Source organism: Acanthochromis polyacanthus, chromosome 7 (assembly GCF_021347895.1).
Source record: "Acanthochromis polyacanthus isolate Apoly-LR-REF ecotype Palm Island chromosome 7, KAUST_Apoly_ChrSc, whole genome shotgun sequence".
Classification (NCBI taxonomy): domain Eukaryota; kingdom Metazoa; phylum Chordata; class Actinopteri; family Pomacentridae; genus Acanthochromis; species Acanthochromis polyacanthus.
The window spans coordinates 3,713,424-3,732,888 of NC_067119.1; the positions used below are offsets into that span (position 1 = coordinate 3,713,424).

At 38.3% G+C, this 19,465-nt stretch overlaps 2 protein-coding genes across 8 annotated transcripts in view; both read right to left on the reverse strand.

Moving 5' to 3' along the window:
* Positions 1-622: 622 nt before the first annotated feature.
* smarcb1a (SWI/SNF related, matrix associated, actin dependent regulator of chromatin, subfamily b, member 1a) lies at positions 623-10,581 on the reverse strand. Its single transcript, XM_051951110.1, has 9 exons — positions 10,444-10,581; positions 8,315-8,426; positions 7,348-7,477; positions 5,248-5,385; positions 4,133-4,260; positions 3,880-4,046; positions 3,606-3,796; positions 1,765-1,896; positions 623-1,014 (listed from the first exon to the last, which is right to left on the reverse strand). Exons 1-9 carry the CDS (start codon positions 10,525-10,527, stop codon positions 975-977), a joined length of 1,122 nt encoding a protein of 373 aa, XP_051807070.1. The 5' UTR covers positions 10,528-10,581; the 3' UTR covers positions 623-974.
* A 2,641-nt stretch (positions 10,582-13,222) lies between these two features.
* The window catches only part of LOC110968628 (ral guanine nucleotide dissociation stimulator), a 74,602-nt gene continuing 68,359 nt past the window's right edge, over positions 13,223-19,465 (reverse strand). For all 7 annotated transcript variants that reach the window (XM_051951266.1, XM_051951265.1, XM_051951263.1 and 4 more), the window contains one exon: positions 13,223-19,117. In XM_051951266.1, the coding sequence (XP_051807226.1) occupies positions 18,942-19,117 (176 nt within the window). In that variant the 3' untranslated portion in view covers positions 13,223-18,941. The remainder of the gene's footprint in view (positions 19,118-19,465) is intronic.

Sequence of the window (19,465 nt, forward strand, 5' to 3'; positions counted from 1 at the left end):
ACACACATTAAAGTGAAAAACAGCAGATTAAAAAAAAACCCACAATCATCTTTGATTAAAGCAAATTAATTCAGCTGCAGCTTTAAGAAGGCTTTTTTTTAAAACATTAAAAATTAGCTACAAAAATGAGGAAAAAAACGTATCAAAGACTGAAACATCCAGACTGAGATGAATTTTTCTACAGACGTTCATGTTCCCCTGCAGCTCTACCGTCATCCACGAGTTAAATAAAACATTCTGAATATTTTAAGTGATTAACACGACCTGTAGGGACAAAAACACACATTAATGTGAAACAGCAGATGAAAACACAACAGAAACCATCTTTGAATTAAGATAAATTAGCTTTAATAAGATTTATTTTTTTAAAAATCGTGTTTGCTGCAAAAAATAGATTTTCTAGAAGGTAAAAACTTCTGCAACTTCTATTAAAGATTGAAATTCTCTAGACGGTCCTGATCCCCAGAGGATTTATCTGCAGCTGAACCATCATCCACCAATAAAATAAAATATTCTGAATATTTTAGATGACTGACACAAGCTGTAGGGACAAAAAAAACAGCAGATGAAGGCAGAAATATTCATGTAAAAGATGCACAGAACAACCAGACTGCACTTCAAGCTCTTTCACTTTTTGTTTTTTTATTTTGTAAGAATCATTAAAATGTACAAAAAGACGACGAATACAACAAAACAATATATTATCTGAGCCTGGCGGTGTTTCTTCTCCCTCCGGTCGGTGCAGAGAGTCAGTGGTCAAAGAGAGAGCAGCTTCTCCAGCCGAAGGTCGACGGAAAATCAGGAGGAGGACGTTTTCTAGCCGCATGTTCCCCCAGAACAACAGAATAGTAATACCCAGAATAAAATAAAAACTAAACTGCTGACGGAGGTCCGGCCGAGCAGACGGAGGAGGAGGAGGAGCTGCTGCTGATGTTTGAACGTGACGTACCTCCATCGTCCAGCAGGGGGCGCCGCTACCAGGCAGGAGCCGTGTTGGCCAACCGCCGCATCCGTCTGGACAGGAAACGGAACACAGACACCGAGTGAGAGGACGTTACAGTAAATAATAGATAAACTGCAGTTCACTAGGACACAATCTAAACTTGTATTTGAACTCTTCTATGAATCATTATTACTACGCCAAGGACCACGGTGGAGTTACAAGACCAGTTGTTGTGATGTTTTTATTGTGACTTGCTGGGGGACTGCAGATGAAAATTAGCTTAAAGCTATTTCTGGTACAATGCATTGAATGGAAACATTTATGTTTAATATTGTACATGGTCCCTTCTTTCCCTTCTTAAATAAACTCAGAATAATAATAGACAAGACGACTGGCATACGTCTGTGTGTGTGTGTGTGTCTGTGTGCAACGTTACTTAAAAACAGTCCAACAGATTTGGATGAAATTTTCAGGGAAGGTCAGAAATGACACAAGAACCAAGTGTTTAGATTCTGGCAGTGATGCAGCTTATAGTCTGGATCCTTGGATTTATTAAAGGTTTCTGTATCATTACCAGATAGCAGCACGGCGTCACTCTAACCATGACAGTAAATCCAAAATAATCATGACAGAATTGATAGTTTCCGAAATATTCTTATAAAATGAGCATCTTTAAATTGTTTGGAAATTAAATTACTTTTTTCATGATAAAAATACCAATTTTTCTCTAATTAATCAAATACTTTCAGCTGAACAGATGAAAACCCTGCTTGTCTTTAAAGAACCGAACGTTTGTGGAGCAGCGCAGGTTTCATCCTCACCTCGTGTTTCTGTCCTGGTCTCTGATCTTCTTCTCCATCTCGGCGTCGGTCAGCGTCTCCAGCAGGGGGCACCACTGGTCGGCGTCTCCTGTGTTCCTGATGGCGATCTCCACCGTGGGCAGCGGGTTCTCACTGCAGAACGACAGACAAAACAAACGCTTCGTGTCACTCCACAGTGACTCACGACGGATGTTTTTATGCTGCACTAAAACTAAACATTCTGACTGATATGGAATTTATTCCTGATGGAGAAAGGACAAAACCTCGTGCGATATTTGAGGAAGCCTGAGTGGAAACAGGACTGGAATGTGAGAAAACAAGCGTGAGAGAAGAAGATAAATAACGAGTCCAGCTGCCCTCTGCTCAGACTGACTCTTATTTGTGAGGAAAACTCAGATTATCCGACTGGGTTTGGAAACGTTTCGTTGCTTCACAGGTTGGAGACGTCTGGAACTTTTCACCCACACATCAGAGAAGCAACTTTAGTCTGGACAGAAACTGGATCAGCTTCAGAACAACAAGGCCAGAGGTCACAGTGAAATCACCATGGAAACAACAACAAGCTCATGTAACAGACAAATCGCTCCACAGCAATGAAATCTAACTTTATAACACTCATCTGTGAACACGTAACTTTATTTACAACATTTAGCCTGCTACTCTTATCTTCTCATCTATCCAGAGCAAAACATCCCATAAAATAAGACCAAGCACCAGGAAATAAAATTAACCATCTTTGAGGCCTTTTGTAGCTAAAAACCTGAAAGAAACACCATCAGGACATGTGAGACTTGCATTGTGAGACTAGCTTTTAATGGTTTTTATTCATTTTGGACACGTTTCTTGTCATTTTGATCATGCTTCTAGTCATTGTGGAGACAATTTGCACATTTTGAACATGTTTCTAACCATTTCAAACACATTGTTGTAAGGTTTGACACGTTTCTAGTTATTTCTAGTCAAAATATTCAACCTGTAACAGTTTCTTCACAATTAACATAGTGAAAACCAATGCACTGCTGCTGTCCCCGCCTCCTTCAGGAAGAAAACTCTCTCTGCATCTGTGATTATGACAAAGAAAAGATAAACACCAGGGCACCAGAACGTTCTATGGGATTCTATCGGAGCGATTATTTTACATGGAAAAAAATCTGTGAATTTGTCAGGCGACGTTATAAAATCTGTTGGACCTGAAATTTGGCAACTGTCGGTCAACATACCGTATCAGCAGGCTGTGTTTGAATCATTATTTCATCTTCGTTCTGCTGTCTGACAACAGAAACAGAAAAATCTGTGCTCTATCGTGAATTCAGCTGTATTAAAACACAGTTTATGTGAGCACAGAGAGCAGGAGAGAAGCTAACAGATGCTAACAGTAGCTGAGCTTACAGTGAAAACACACTAACCAGGAACAGCATCCCATCACAGCTAATGCTAACGTTAGCCATGCTAACAGTAAAGATTTATCTACAGTTGTGGTGACACTGGATCTCAGTTCCTCAGATGTTGGGAGTGCATGAAGACTCTTGTGTTCACTCTTACAGCCAACAGAAGAACCCTTGGTGAGTTTTAAGACATTTCAGAGTTTAGCAGAAGCATCTCCAGAAGGTAAATAAACCTGGTGGACTCTGAACTTCAAAGGGAAACTAGACTTTTAACCAGCGGCAGACGCTCCTGGTTGCTGCAACACTTTAACGTTCACAAATCAGGAAATTATAAAAGTCTTGTGAAGAAAATTTGGATTGAGACCACTGTGGACAAGAATGTCTAGAAGTTGTGAATAAATCGACCCATCATACTGGTCTGTTTGTGGTATTTTCGTGTAGTTTGCGTCCTCCTACCTGAAAGCGTACGTCCTCTGGTGCCAGCTCAGTTGTCCTCGGATGCTGTAGGCGATGGTGGTGACGAACTCTCCTCCCAGACCGAGCTCGGAGCAAAGCTTCAGGGCGAACTTCTCCGGAGAATTCTCCCTCTCGGACATGTCCCACTCGAACTGGTCCACCAGAGAGATGTTCCCCACATGGATGTTGAGCTGGAAGGCAGAAATAAAACGAAGTGACTCCACCGCACCAGAACATACAATGTTTCCTCATTTCAAACGGCGTGGAGAAGCACCTTGATGATGACCCTCTGGTCCGTCTGGTCCTCCAGGATGCTGTCTGTGGGATACGACTCGATCTGCTGCCGGATGGCCGAGGCGATGGCGGGGACGAAGGCCAGCGGGTTCAGGTCCAGGTCGTCACACAGGATCTCAGCGAACATCTCGGGCGTCATGAGCTTCTCTGAAAACATCAAACAGGAAGGTTTGAAGTGTTTCCTTTGACAGATTTAATCTCTGAGCTGAGATAAAGTGACGTTTGGATGCTACCGTTCATATTCCAGGTGAAAGCGTCTCTGAGCTTCTGGCCTTCGATCTCCATGTCCAGACGAATCGGAACCAGAACTTCAGACTGAGTGGCGTTTTCATGGATCACTGCTGGATCGTGGTCGTCGAAGCTGGACAAGATCGACACAAAGAAAACACTCAGAGACGCATCATATGAGACGTTACGTAACTCTTAGATCAACGTCTATAAAGTCCATACTAGGGATGTTAGTGACTATTGGCAATTCAACTGTACGCCATTAATAATTCAATCTAATAAACAAATACACAAGTCAAAAGATGAAGGTTGTGCTGTCAGTAAATGTATTGTAGATTGTCTGCAGTACCTGGTTGCACCACTAGGTGGAGCCTTTTCCTGTTTATTGAGATGGAAAACTGCAGGAATCCATGACAAAGACTTTTGTGGCAGTTGATGACTTCAGGCCAGATATTACGTTACCAGGACGGCCACATGTCAGACTTCCTGTTCATCAGCTACTGATCTAACACGGCTCACTGTTGGTTAAGATTTGCTTCCATAATTTTTGGATTTCAAGCTATTTTTCCCGTCACGTAATCACAGGTCCAATGTCGCCACTTGTGGATAAGTACATTTTTAAAAAAAGTTTGAGGAACGACTGACAGGAAAAAAATATGTAAAAGCATCTGTTTTTTAGAATTTATTCCAGCTAACTAAATATCTGTTAAAACAAGCATCCCATTAATGCAAAAATGCATTATTATCATAAACTAGTCCTGCTCATTCACCTTCAACACTGACTATACTGTTTGTACCTTTAAATTTATTATTTAATTTCTATTTGTTTAATTTCAAGCATTCATGCAGATTTTTCTTGTACATTTGAACATTTTAATCCACTATGTGAAGCACTGTGACTCGCCTTTGAGTATGAAATATGCTATAAAAATAAACTGGCCTCACCATATGTTTAAAAAAGGAAAAAGACACAGATATATCCACCACATCTCTATATATACAGAGTGTCATACCACTTAAATGATATCGTATTATGTCTGTGTCCTCCTGAAAGGACACATCTATCTGCTGCTGTTCTGTTATTTAAACCTGCATAAAGCAGATAAAAGCAGCATCTAACCACAGGGGGAAGGTCCTCTTCTTGTCTCGGCCCAGTCGGCTTCGGTTGATGGTGGTAGAACACGGAACAGCGTCCAGATGATGAGAACTGTTGGGCAGCGTAGGAACCCACTGACTGTTTCTCTTCGCCTTCTGTTCCCTGGAGACACAACAACACACAGAGATGCATTAAAAACACACAGAGACGCATTAAAAACACACAGAGACGCATTAAAAACACACAGAGACGCATTAAAAACACACAGAGACGCACTAAAAACACACAGAGATGCATTAAAAACACACAGAGACGCATTAAAAACACACAGAGACGCATTAAAAACACACAGAGGCGCATTAAAAACACACAGAGATGCATTAAAAACACACAGAGGCGCATTAAAAACATACAGAGACGCATTAAAAACACACAGAGATGCATTAAAAACACACAGAGACGCATTAAAAACACACAGAGGTGCATTAAAAACACAAAGAGATGCATTTAAAACACACAGAGAGGCATTAAAAACACAGAGAGGCATTAAAAACACACAGAGAGGCATTAAAAACACACAGAGACGCATTTAAAACACACAGAGACGCATTAAAAACACACAGAGGCGCATTAAAAACACACAGAGATGCATTAAAAACACACAGAGGCGCATTAAAAACATACAGAGACGCATTAAAAACACACAGAGATGCATTAAAAACACACAGAGACGCATTAAAAACACACAGAGGTGCATTAAAAACACAAAGAGATGCATTTAAAACACACAGAGAGGCATTAAAAACACAGAGAGGCATTAAAAACACACAGAGATGCATTAAAAACACACAGAGGCGCATTAAAAACACACAGAGGCGCATTAAAAACATACAGAGACGCATTAAAAACACACAGAGATGCATTAAAAACACACAGAGGCGCATTAAAAACACAAAGAGATGCATTTAAAACACACAGAGAGGCATTAAAAACACAGAGAGGCATTAAAAACACACAGAGAGGCATTAAAAACACACAGAGACGCATTTAAAACACACAGAGACGCATTAAAAACACACAGAGACGCATTAAAAACACACAGAGAGGCATTAAAAACACACAGAGAGGCATTAAAAACACACAGAGAGGCATTAAAAACACACAGAGAGGCATTAAAAACACAAAGAGATGCATTTAAAACACACAGAGACGCATTTAAAACACACAGAGACGCATTAAAAACACACAGAGACGCATTAAAAACACACAGAGAGGCATTAAAAACACACAGAGACGCATTAAAAACACACAGAGAGGCATTAAAAACACAAAGAGACGCATTTAAAACACACAGAGAGGCATTAAAAACACACAGAGACGCATTAAAAACTACAGTTAGACATCTCTGACACTAATATTTTTGATGAAGAGCTTTAAATCAATCTAATTTAGAGACACAAATGACCTCAAGAGATAAAATGACCACAAGGAGACATAAAATGATCACAAAGAGACATAAAATGACCACAAAGAGACACAAAATAATCACAGAGAGACACAAAATGATCACAAAGAGACATAAAATGACCACAAAGAGACACAAAATAATCACAGAGAGACATAAAATGATCACAAAGAGACATAAAATGACCACAAAGAGACACAAAATAATCACAGAGAGACACAAAATGATCACAGAGAGACATAAAATGATCACAAAGAGACATAAAATGACCACAAAGAGACACAAAATAATCACAGAGAGACATAAAATGATCACAAAGAGACACAAAATAATCACAGAGAGACACAAAATGATCACAAAGAGACATAAAATGACCACAAAGAGACACAAAATAATCACAGAGAGACACAAAATGATCACAAAGAGACATAAAATGATCACAAAGAGACACAAAATAATCACAGAGAGACACAAAATGATCACAAAGAGACACAAAATGACTGCAAAGAGACATAAAATGACCACAAGTAGAAGCAAAATGACCACAAAGAGACAGAAAACACAGAAATCTCTTCTATAAGTTATTAAAATGACTCTGAACGTGTGATTTTACACATAAACATCCTTTCTGAATGTGTTATTCTCCAAGTGTGTGTTACCTGAGGTAGGCGGGAGGTTCGGTGCTGATGGAAACAGCTTTGTACTTCTCATCGTTTCCTTCTAGGATCTCTTCCACCTCTGATGCCTTCAGCAGAGTCACACTGGTGGCCAGCTGAGTGTAGCCGTGATCTGGAGGAATCAGAGACCACAGTTTATTTTAAAAATGAAACAGTCCTCACACAGTCAAACCATGTAGCTTCATTAAGATAAAAGAACTCTCTGCAGGTGGATTTAATGAAACAGACAGGCTCCTGAACACAGTCTAACTGAATAAAAACACGTTTAGCAACGTTTTGGTGCTGGACCTTCATCAGAGAAGAGGTTTGGTCCAAAAAGACCCTTTAATAGGAAGTTACTGAAACTCAATCACCAATGAATGCACTCTACGTACAGCAGGGAGTCACAGAATACAAAACACATGACGTCTGTACGTCTTCAACAACGTACAGAAAAGAAGAATCAGAAAATATCACCAAAAACATCTACATTAAGAGGTAACGTGGGATAAGAAAGCTTAAAGTCCAAAACTTCATATACAGGCTGCATGTATCAGAAAGCACAAAACTGGAAAAAGAAACTCAAGTCGAGAACTTAATACAGAAAAAGTAAAAGAAAAAGACGGCATCTAAGCTAACAGAATGAATAAATTCTCTATTTGTATCAAACCATCCAGCACCGAAGCATCGCCAAAAAAAAGTGTTTTTACAATCTGTTGAAAAACTGTCTAACCTCTCCACCTCAATCCAAAACACAATAGAACTGAAATATTTTTAGAATTTTGCATCATGAGAAACATTTTCAAACTGTTTTTATTTTGTTGTAACTTCTGTTTGTAGGGGATGCAATTCTACATGGAGTAACCAGCTCATTCAGTCGTTTGAAGGTGGAATTGTTTGTGTAATAAACGGAGCGTAGAACAGTTTGATATGTTTTATAAATCACTGGGCTGCAGACGTGTCCACTGACCGTGTGACGACTCCACTATTTTCTTCCGTTCGTCTACCGAGGCCAGTTTCCTCCATAGGGATGGGTATCTTTTGTACAGGGAGCCTCTGAACATACGGAGGTAGTTTCCCACCTGAGCACACAAAAATAGACAAATAAAATAAAAAGAATCAAGAAACACGAAGACAGAACACTTTGGTAAAGCAGACTTATGGTGATAATCAGTCAAAATGTGACTACCGCTGCTCAGTCTGGTTCACAAAGGGATGGATGACTTTCTGCTTTATGAATACATTTGTGATGAACTAGTACTGTGAATAACTGAGTGGCAGCGTTACACAGCGACATACTGAGATGTTTGGAGGACAAAACAGTGCAAACTACTCTTTGCTTTCTTTGAATGTGGAGGTAAAACTTCACTTTACTAGATGATGTGAAATGATCTGATTGCATTAGAATATTTTTATGAAACAGCAAGAGGAGAGACAGACGGGCAGCTTGTATTTAAATAACATGTACAACATTTAAAATGAGGATTTAAGTCACAGAGGCATCAGAGGGTCAAAAACGACCCGGTGAGGTCGTTATCTTACAATATCTTTGTAATGAAAAGCTTTTATCATTACATTTGCTGGCTATTCCTCAAAAAAACATGTTTTTTATATTATTAAATTTAAATTTTTAAGTTATCTTATAGACTTTTAAATAAATTGTAATATTCGTATTACTACCCCATGCTCTTTATCAGTGATAAAATCATACAAGAGAACACAAACTTGGAGGAAAAGAATGGAAAATGTCCTTCTATTGATATTCTGTGTAATATTTTTTCTTTTTCAATCATCACATTTTTTTATTCTTACTTGCTCTAGATTTGTACTTACATATATTTATCCCTATTTCTTATTATGTCATTGTTGCACTAACTGCTCTACGTGCCTTTTTAATTGCCCCCTGGGAACAAATAAAGTTTTCTGAATCTGAAAATGTTCAAAATCTGTCACAAAGTGAAAAATAAACCCATTTCAAACATGAAATCATTCTCGTGTGGACAAAAACAGAACACAAACAATAATACAAATGTTTATTCTGAATCAAAATGATAAAAATGGCACAAAAACACATTGATTCTCATACAGGTCATTCTTGACCCACTTATGGAACAGTGTAGGGTCCAATCACTGGAGCAGTCAACCTCCAACCACGAATACTGTTTGTGTCCACAATATCCTGCAGTTTTATCATGATATAGGGCAGATTAACACCTGATTAAAATATTAGATTTATAACTTTTGATGCTCTTTACCTGCATTATGCCTAAACTTACTGCATTGCATCTTGTTGTATGTGAGGTCTCTGTGTTGCATGTTTACTAAACTTTAGTATTCTTGGAGTTTATGTCCCTGTTTGGTGCTCATGTGTTTGTATTGAGGAAAATAAGTGATGAATTAAAACCACAGTGCTGCTCAGCTGATAGAAGCTTCCTGTTTAAATTCAGAGGTTTGCTATACAGCTGTTATTAATAATAGTACATTTGTAGTCAGTAAATAAAGGGACATTTTTGGACAGCTGTGATCACGCTGTGTGTCTGATATCAGCCAAAATAATGGAACTAAAACTAGAAATTAACGACATAAACGAAGCAGAAGCCCTTTAATTTCTTTAATTTCAAAATGGTGCAGGGTTTAGTTTAACCTACATAGCCCCGAATTAATTGATGAACCAATACTGAAGAACTAAAGCACAAGGCGTTGTTATAAAGCGAATACATTCACATTAAAGTTTACAGAATGAGTAAAATGAGCTCTTTTTTTTATTTAGCGCTGCATAAACACCGTTAGCTGGATGGCTAACTGTTAGCTAGTTTGGACGAAGAAAGCCGAGCGAGCCTCAGGAGATGGCCGAAGGTATTAAGGTTAAAATACACCCAATTAAACCAACGCGTAGATGAAATTATTCTATCCTCTCTGTGGGTTTCGGTTGATTAAATGACAAATGTTGAATAAATGAATGAGCCTTGGTGCGTCGTTAACCGAGCTAAGCTAACAGCTAGCTGCTAGCGGACCGGCTATCAGCTTTTATGGTACAATTACGTCCAAATAAGATTCTTTTTCTTGAAACGGTAGCAGTTAAACGGGTGAAACACCGACCTCCGATCCGATCATGTAAAAGTCTCCATCCTCCTCGAGCTGGAATTTGACCGGTTTTTGTCCAAACGTCTTACTAAGCGCCATACTGACATGAAATAACAAAGATGAGAACGACTGCGCAGGCGCGGATTGCTGAGCCACTCCGGTCGCAGACGCATGACGTAACGATAAACCGTTAATCAACAATCCGTTAAACAACAAATAATCAATAAATCTGTAAGTGTGTGATATTTATGCTATTTTTGCTAAGAGTTCAAAATTAACATTCATGTCAATAAAATTCTGTTTATTACAACGGGAGACATTTGTTTAAGTAATTCCACATTTACACACATGGTAACTACAGTACCAGTACCTCGGTCACAGTTTAACACTTCATTTGTAGTATTCTATTATATTAGGTCCGTGTACGGATCTGATACTAAACACTACATAGAAAAAAGGAAAACACAATCCTCAAGACATGAAGTGGTAGAAATAAATGTTTATTTAGGCTAAATGCATGTTGCCAAACAAAATACCTGGGCATTTGTAACACTTGTATATAGAAAAAAGAATTTGCAAAAACAGAAATCCTGTGCATTTACATGTAGCACTTGTACGTAAAAAATAAAGCACCGAAATATACAAATGAAACAGCTGTTGGTCAAAATGTCCTGTCCTATAAAGGTTGTGTGCAATGGAACAAAATACCAACTTTGATGAGGGAGGCCCTGAGTTTTAAAACTTTCAAAGGTCACTTAAAGGAGAGGCTCTGATCTAATAAAAAATGTGAGCATTGATCAATAGCACTAAAAAGCACATTATGGATTAATGTGCAATAACCTAGTTACTGAGAAGTGCTTTATGGATTCATGTGCAATGCACTACTGTACTTTATCATTTAAAGTTTTAGAATTTTGTTTCAAATGTAAATGATAAATGATTAACTAATTGAAATTTAGTGTTTGTGATGAATTTATGAACTGATCAATGTCACTGCTGCCTTGTGGTTGGGAACTGCTCACGCTCTGACAATCTTCAACTATTTAATGTTTCCCTTTTAGTTTTTGTCCTATGTCTTTGGTTTTCCCCTTTGTCCTCTCCTGTGTCCTCTTTCACTCTGTCCCCTTTTGTGATCCAAGTGTATAATGTTAGTTGTGTTCTATGTTTTTGATTTCCTTTACATATTTTTTTCTGTTGCTGTTTAATGTGACCACTCCACCAGCCTGTCTAGGGACAACAGATGGAAATTAGCCTGTGGCTATAATCTGACATATTTACATGTTCATTAATATGTGCTGTCCCTATCAAATAAATGAATTTTAAAAAAAGTACAAAGAAAAGAAGTGCATTACTTCATCACCAGCATCATTTCTCTGTACTGGGTCAGGCCACAGGACTTCATCTACATCACAGGACACATTTTCTCTGTCCAGGCAACGGAGGAAAAACCCCTGGCATGCCGTATCCATGCTCCTCTTCTTAGATTTCTATCCATTGTAGTGCCTCACAAACCAGTGCTTTGGCTTATATGTACCCTCACATCATTAGCCACAAGTGTGATCAATTTTGAGTTGTGTTCAACCGGTGACACCTGAGCTTTAACTGTGTTTGACTTTTGCCACCTGTGCTCACCATTATGCAACACATGTGCATCACAATGACAATGTGTTGACAAGATGTGTCTAAACAGGTGAAAAGGGCTTATGGTTTGGCCAAAAGAGTGACTGATTCAATAAGTGGGTTCAGGCAACAGAGAATTTGGTTCAGAAGATAGGGTTTAGTGTTTTAGCAACTGAGAAAAACTGTAATTTAGATTGACTTGAGGCATGATTTGACAGCATAGTTCAGTTTTGAGCACAGATTGAACTGTTTTGGGGTGAAAGTTTGGTTTTGCAAGAAGAGTCAGAGGTTTTGTGAATGAAGCTTGAAAAGTGGGTTTTGTGTTCACAGTTTAGGGAAAAGGAGAGCAGCTTTCCTGGAATGTGTCTTAGCAATCGAGAAAAACTGTAATGAACCACACAGGAACACTGTAACACCATGTTTTGTTTTGTTTTTCTTTAACACTGTTAATGTCTGTCTCTCTTAGTTCAGCTGGAAGTCTTTGAGATAACTCGGCATCTTAGTTTCCCTTTTTGACCTCACTGGACTTGTCTGTGTCTTAGTCACTTTATCTGTCTCTGAGATTCTTGCAGCATCTGAGGTTACTGGCTTCTCTGATCTATCACCACTGACCAACACCTCGTCAGCATCCAGACACATCTCCTCCTCTGTGACAGTCTGACTGATCTGAGGTAGGACAGCTTGATGTTCCTCGTTGCTGTTCACTGATCCAGGGTGGTGAGGATGGATCTGGTCCACATGTGGCCTAACAACTCTCCCATCACCCCACATCACTGTGTATGACACTGGTCCAGTCACAGACTCTACAATTCCTGGAATCCACTTCGGTCCCAGACTGAAGCTCTGAGTCACTACAGAGTCTCCAGGTTTATGATACATTACATCCAGTGATTCTGGAGACACTACAGTACATAAGAGTGCAGTTATTGAATATTTGTGTCTCTCTTCGCTGTTGCAGCGGTTTTGCTATTTGCAGACGGTCCCTGTTCACTCCTCATAGACGCTAATGTTATTTCTGCAGCTTGAAAGACAGCAACTTTAGATCAAACTGGCCTTTTAGCACATTGTCTAGCTTACGATTTGAAAGAGGCATTGTTTGTTTTTACAACGTATATCTCATAAACTGGAAAGAAAAATTGTTTCTCACAAACTCTGGTAGAAAAAGACAGACGTGTTCCCACTTTTATAAATTTAATGTTTATTCGTATATACATGAATATATTAATCTATAACCAAGAGAGGAGAGAATGTACAATGCAAAACAAAATCTCTATATACAAATCAATAAATAAACAAAGACATGATGGAGGACGGGTCGCTTTTCTACACAGATTTCATGTTGGGTGGGAAGAAATAATAAAAAAAAAAAACAAAGACTGCAGTTAGAAAAAGTTCTGAATCCTTTAAAACGGGGAAAATGGCACCGAAGCACAGAAAACAGAATCAGAACACCACGCCAGCTGGTTTCCACTGTATTTTTTTCTTCTTCTTCTTGTAAACGCAGCCTTTTTTCTTTTTTTTTGTTCAAACTCGCACAGAATCAGGTCAAATCACAAAAAGGTTTGGGTTTTTTTGTCAACACGGGCTACGACGACATCAACGCTCACAGGGTCACAGATTCACCTCAAGATCCACTCAGTTCAGTTCAACGCTTTAGAGGCGAAGCTGCTGCAGAAACTAGAATCGGTTTTTAATTTTAGAAGCACTTTAGTTCCAAACAGCAGAGGAGGAGCTGACGGTGCGTTCAGGGTACATTCGGTAACGTGAAAGCTCAATAAATCTCTCAATCATTTGCTCCCACAAATCCTCTTTACTATTTAGACTTATGTCTTCAAAAGGTCTTTATCTTTTCCAAAAATGCACCCTTTTCAAGTAAAAACGGATAATTTGCTCAGTTTTGAAGAATCCGCTGCAACATTTCAAGTCATCATTTTGATACTTTAACCCGTTTAGATGGTTTTTAATCAGGTCCAAACCCTCTGAACCCCCCAAAGCCTGCTGTTTTTTGGGTTGTATTTAAATGTGTCATATTAACTCATGCTAGCATGTCCTGCTAACTAGCATGCTACTTCAGTGCAGGCTAACGTTAGCAGCTACATCCTGTGTTTTGTTGGATTTAAGGAAACTTAGAACACTATTTAAATATGATATTCTTCTTCATGGTTATTCTGTTTCCATTGAGGGGCAGAATTTTATATCGCAGTGAAAAACAAACCAATAGTGAAGAAAAAAAAGAGCAAAAATCGCCCAGAAATGACCGGAGTTCAGAGGGTTCAAGTTAATCAAGTCAAGTTGGAGATAAAGAAACTAAACTTTACAGACTCTGTGATGCATTTAAGGTCCTGTTGCATGAGTAGGAAATCTGAAAACAACTCGGTGAATATTGTTTTTACAGAGGAAAACAGGCCCTGATGGGTGCTTGTGTCAGGTTTAATTTTAGTTTAAAATGGTTCAATTAATGCAGAATATTTTCACTTTTTTTCACCCAATTGAATTTTTTGCATTTATTTACATTTTGTTTAAAATTCACCTTTAGAGAGCTCGATTAAAACAAATTTACAGCAGAAAATAAATCACTTGAAGCTAAATCAGTGCAATTATTGAAGTCAAATTTAACTATAAATAATATTTAGGATCAAATATTACATATAGTTATTTTTTTCACAGAGAAAATATTGAACTAACGCTGAATATTTTGATGTTTTTGCATTTTTGAAAGACATTTTGGGTAAAATTCCCCTTTAGAGGGCTTGATGAGGTCCATTAAAGGAAATTTCCACCAGAAAAACAAAGATTTTGAAACAGAAAAATAGTGTAAAATGTTGAGCATTAAAGGGAGGAGATTCATTGAGCAACATTCACTGTCGACTACGTTTACTCAGCTCTGAAATGATAAAAAGTGGTCTTAAACTCACCTCTGATGTTGTGTTCGGTTATTAAAAGTTCCTGCAGCAGCTTCTCACTGACATTTCCACCTTTTTTTTCCACCATGAAGTGTTTTCACCCAGAAAAACAACAGTAAACATACAAACTTGGTATTTTTTCCCCACTGTGGAAGGCGGAGGACTCCACCTTTTCCGGTATTTTTGGCACATGAAGGGTCGAGCCTTCGCTGCTCGCCGACACGGACGGTCACCATGGAGACGGAGGAGATGAAGTTCACAGTGTTGGACGACTGAAAGCTCACAGTGTTCAACAGCCGGACGGTGTGACGACATGACGACGCGCTTCCTGCTGCTGCTCTTCACCGTATTGCTCTCACAGGTTGGTTTAGTTCCTTTTTTTTTTTTTTAAAGTTGGGGGCTTCATTCATTCATTCATTCATTCATTTGATCGTCATGGTAACTTCATGCAGATGAAATAAAAAACAAAAAAGCAACAAAAAAAGGCAACACGTGGTCGCGGTGGCAGCAGGAACTCAGCGTTCCCATGCAGCGATATGAACACGAGGAAAAATCCAACCTCAGATATTCCGTGTTTCCAACGTGAAGCCGTTTTCCCTTAATTAGTGATTCACTACGTTTCCCAGAATGCCGAGCAGCAAACCCAGCGTCAGCTCAGACCTCAATGATCCAATCACAGCGCTGTGAAGGCAGCCTGATGCAACAGTTTAGGGTCCAGATTAAATGTTTTGCTCATTTATTCTCATTCAAGGCGCCCACGTTAGCATGTCCTGCTAACTAGCATGCTAACGTTAGCAGCTACGTCCTGCCTTTTACTGGACTTAAGGAAACTTACGACGCTGCAGCTGCTGTTGTTAAAGATGTTTTTTGGGTTATATTTAAATCAAATCAGCCACATTTATCTCATTTTTCTTCTATACAATTAATTAGTTGTCAAGGATTAAATAGTTCAGCAATTATTTTGATAAGCAATCAATCTGTTTGGGTAATTATTTTAAAGTAAATAAGTGATTCCGGCTCCTTAAAAGTGAATATTTTCTCGTTTCTTTCCTAATTTCTGACAGTAAACTGGAATCTTTGGGTTGTGGACGAAACAAGACGTCTGAGTGCCTCACACTGGAACAACCAAATAACTCATTAATGACTCCAGAAAATGACCAAAAGATTAACTGAACGGGAAATGAGTTGTAGTCCTACTGCATAATGTCAAAAAATGCAAAAAAAGTCCCAATCTGACGTCTTGTTTTGTCCACAGTCCCAACATATTCAGTTTAATGTCTTACAGAAGGATAAAAAGGCATAAAAATTCAAATTTAAGAAGCTGAAATCAGAGAATTTTGACTTTATTTTCCTAAAAAATACTCTAACCAATGAATTTATGATTAAAATAGTTGTCAGTGGGTAAAATAAACAAACCAAAAGCTGCTTTTTGAGCAAAACTGTTGCAGAAATTGCAAAAAATTGGAAAAATGTGCGCCTCTGAGGCTTCGCTGCCGGTCAGTTTCAGCCCAGAAAACATCTCTGGTTAGTTATTAGGAAGAAAACAAAGACATGTGACGGTAAACGGCCGTTTAAAAGGCGTCCAGGTTGGATTTTTCCTGTAAACAAACAGCAGAAGAGGAGTTTGTTTCTTTAGCGTGCGGTTTGGCAGCTTCACCGTCGTTCATCCGGAGCTTTTAAAACTGGAAATGACGGCCTGCTGGAGGAGCGACTCTGCTGCCGACACACAAACCAGAGAAGAAGAAAACATGTGGACAGAAGCTACTGATGGAGATGAAGGACGAGCCGCCATGTTGGAGGAAACAGGAAACCAGGAGAGCAGCGGCAGCACAAATCTGACATCCACTAATTTATTGTTTAAAGAACGTCTGAAGTATCCCAGAGATGGAACACAAACGATAGAAACAAAACAAACTGCTGGATGAGAGCAGTAGGCCAGCCTTCACTGCTGATAGGAGTCAATCTGCTTTAATGAGGCTTTTTCCAAAGAAAAATGTTGAATATTTTGACTTCTTTGCAATTATTTTAAATAATTTGGGTAAAAACCATTTTCAGAAAACTTTGAAAGGTGCATAGAAGCAGATTTCCACCAGATAAAGAGAATATTTAAAGAAATATGTGTGCAGTGAAGCTATTAAGGTCAAATTTAACTATAGTGGACATAATATTTAATATAATTTAAATATTTAAAATATTTTGGAGCCAATTTCAAATAGTTTGATTAACACTGAATATTTAGACTTTGTTGCAATTATTTTACTTATTTATTATTTTACTTATTTTAAACATTTCGGGCAAAAAAAATTCACCATAAATTAATAATCACAATAATAATTAAAAAATTTAAGTGCAGTAATAAAGGTCAAATTTATTATATTAAATATATATGATTTTATTTGAGATATAATATTTAACATAATTAAAATATTTCTAATATTTTCGAGGCTTCTTCCAATTTAAAGTGTTTTAATTAACACTGAATATTTTGACCTTCTTTTGCTATTATTTTAAATTATTTGGATAAAAATAATTTTGATGTACGGAAACAAATTTCCACCATAAATTAATAATAAAAATGACAAAAATTCAGTGCAGTTATTAGGGTTGTTTGGGATAAAATATTTAATACAATTTAAATACTAAAATATCTTCAATATTTTGGATGCTTTTTTTCCAAAGAAATGAATTATTTGACTTTTTTATAAAATTATTTCAGACATTTTGGGTAAAAGTCACCCAAAAAGCTCAGTTTAAACTGCATAGAATATTTTGGAAAAAATATTAAATATAATTCAAATTTTCAAAAATATTTTGAAGACTTTTTTTAAATAAAATTTTTCACTTAACACAGAATATTTAGATTTTTTTGCAATTATATTAAATGTTGTGGGTAAAAGAAACTCGATTTATCAAGCAATTTAGTAGAAAACTGATCTAAAAACATTTTCACATCTAATTAATAGTGAAGAAGATTTATTTTACTTTTTTTAACCTAAGATTAAAAATAATTTGGCAGTTCTGGTGAGACAAAAGAAGCAACATTAAGACTTTAAAAGGCATTTTTCAGTTCATGAATCAGAAAATTAAGTGTAAAGTAAAAATAATTGGCACAAAATAATGAACTAATAGTCATAATATAGAATATAATACTTTTCACTCAGTAAACCGTGTCTACATTTTTATTTTCTGCTGTTAAATCTGAGAAACTTTTATCCTGCTTTTTTTTTTACACTTTATTTTAATCTAATTTTTCATATTATTTATTTCAGATTCTTTAAAGGTAGATTTTACCTTCCAAAGCTGCCGCTGAGCAGAAAGGTTTCCGTCGTCCTCCAACGTGTCGGCCGGCGGGTTAAACTGGTGGGACTCTTCAGAAAGATGATTAGCAGCACCGTATCAGAGCGAAAATTAAAAAACGTACAAAGCAAAAATGAAAGAAAAAACAAAAGCGTGACGAGTCTATTAACAAAATCTCACGGTCCGTTCCCAAAAGAATGTACTGCAGACGTGTTCGTGATATTTACACTCCTGGTTTGTTGGTTCGTAGTGCCGTCGCTCTGCCGCGTCCTTCACCATGTAGTGGTTCACAATAAAAAAGAAAACAGTGGCTGTGATTCACGGCTCAGCCACGCCTGTTTGTTTCAGTTGAAATCCCTCCATGTCCAGGAGTCCCAGACATCATAGGGGGCGCTAAAGGCGGCGACGAGAAGCTCCCTGAAAACGTAGAAACACATTCCAACACCCGGCGGCGTCGAGTCCGATGCAGGGATGCAGTCAAGAACCATCGGAAGGTGCAAAAAAAGAAAATCCTCGTAAACGGAACGTGACGGGAACAAATCTGTCGTTTTGGAGCTTCACAGCCGCTCCCCCCCCCCCCCCCCCCACCATAAAACCTCCGGGGCGCGACGGCTAAGTGCTAACAGAGCTCCTCCTCGACCCGTGTCCAGGACTGGGAGAAAGAAGAGGAGGAGGAGGCAGGAGTTCTGGTCCTTAGAAAATCCCTTTGGCGATCTTCAGGCCCTTCTGCTTCATTCGAGGCAGCGTGGAACTGGCCACGTTCTTGGGCCGCGGCGGCCGGGCCGAGCCGCGCTTCTTCAGCACAAAGTCGTAGTTGGCAGTGGAGTTCATGGCGTAGAAGACGTTGGCGTTGTCCGGGATCCGGAGCTCTGCGCCAAAAAAACAACAGGGTTTATTCAAGACACTAATAAATAATAATAATAAATAAAAAGTAAAGAACATAATGTCATAATTATCTCTTTACATCTTTGTACAGGGCGTCCTCCACTTACATCAGAGTTCTGTTCCTACTGATCTACGCAAGTCAATTTTCACCTTAAGTTGGAACTCTGGCCAAAATGTAAACAAATCCATTACATGCATCACGATATTCATCAGTTCTTCATTAAAGTCATGAATACCAACGACTTTCAGGCATTTATGAGTCATTTTACCAGAAGATAACAGACTATTGTAACGGACTGATGTTGTTGTTGATGTTTCAGTGTTTATTGTTC

Excerpts from the sequence above, each read along its gene's own strand:
- smarcb1a (XM_051951110.1), bottom strand. The coding sequence starts at position 10,527 with ATGGCGCTTAGTAAGACGTTTGGACAAAAACCGGTCAAATTCCAGCTC. Across the intron at positions 8,427-10,443 it reads TTTACATGATCGGATCGGAG|GTGGGAAACTACCTCCGTAT; the intron begins GTCGGTGTTTCA and ends TTGTGTGCTCAG. Across the intron at positions 7,478-8,314 it reads AATAGTGGAGTCGTCACACG|ATCACGGCTACACTCAGCTG; the intron begins GTCAGTGGACAC and ends TGATTCCTCCAG.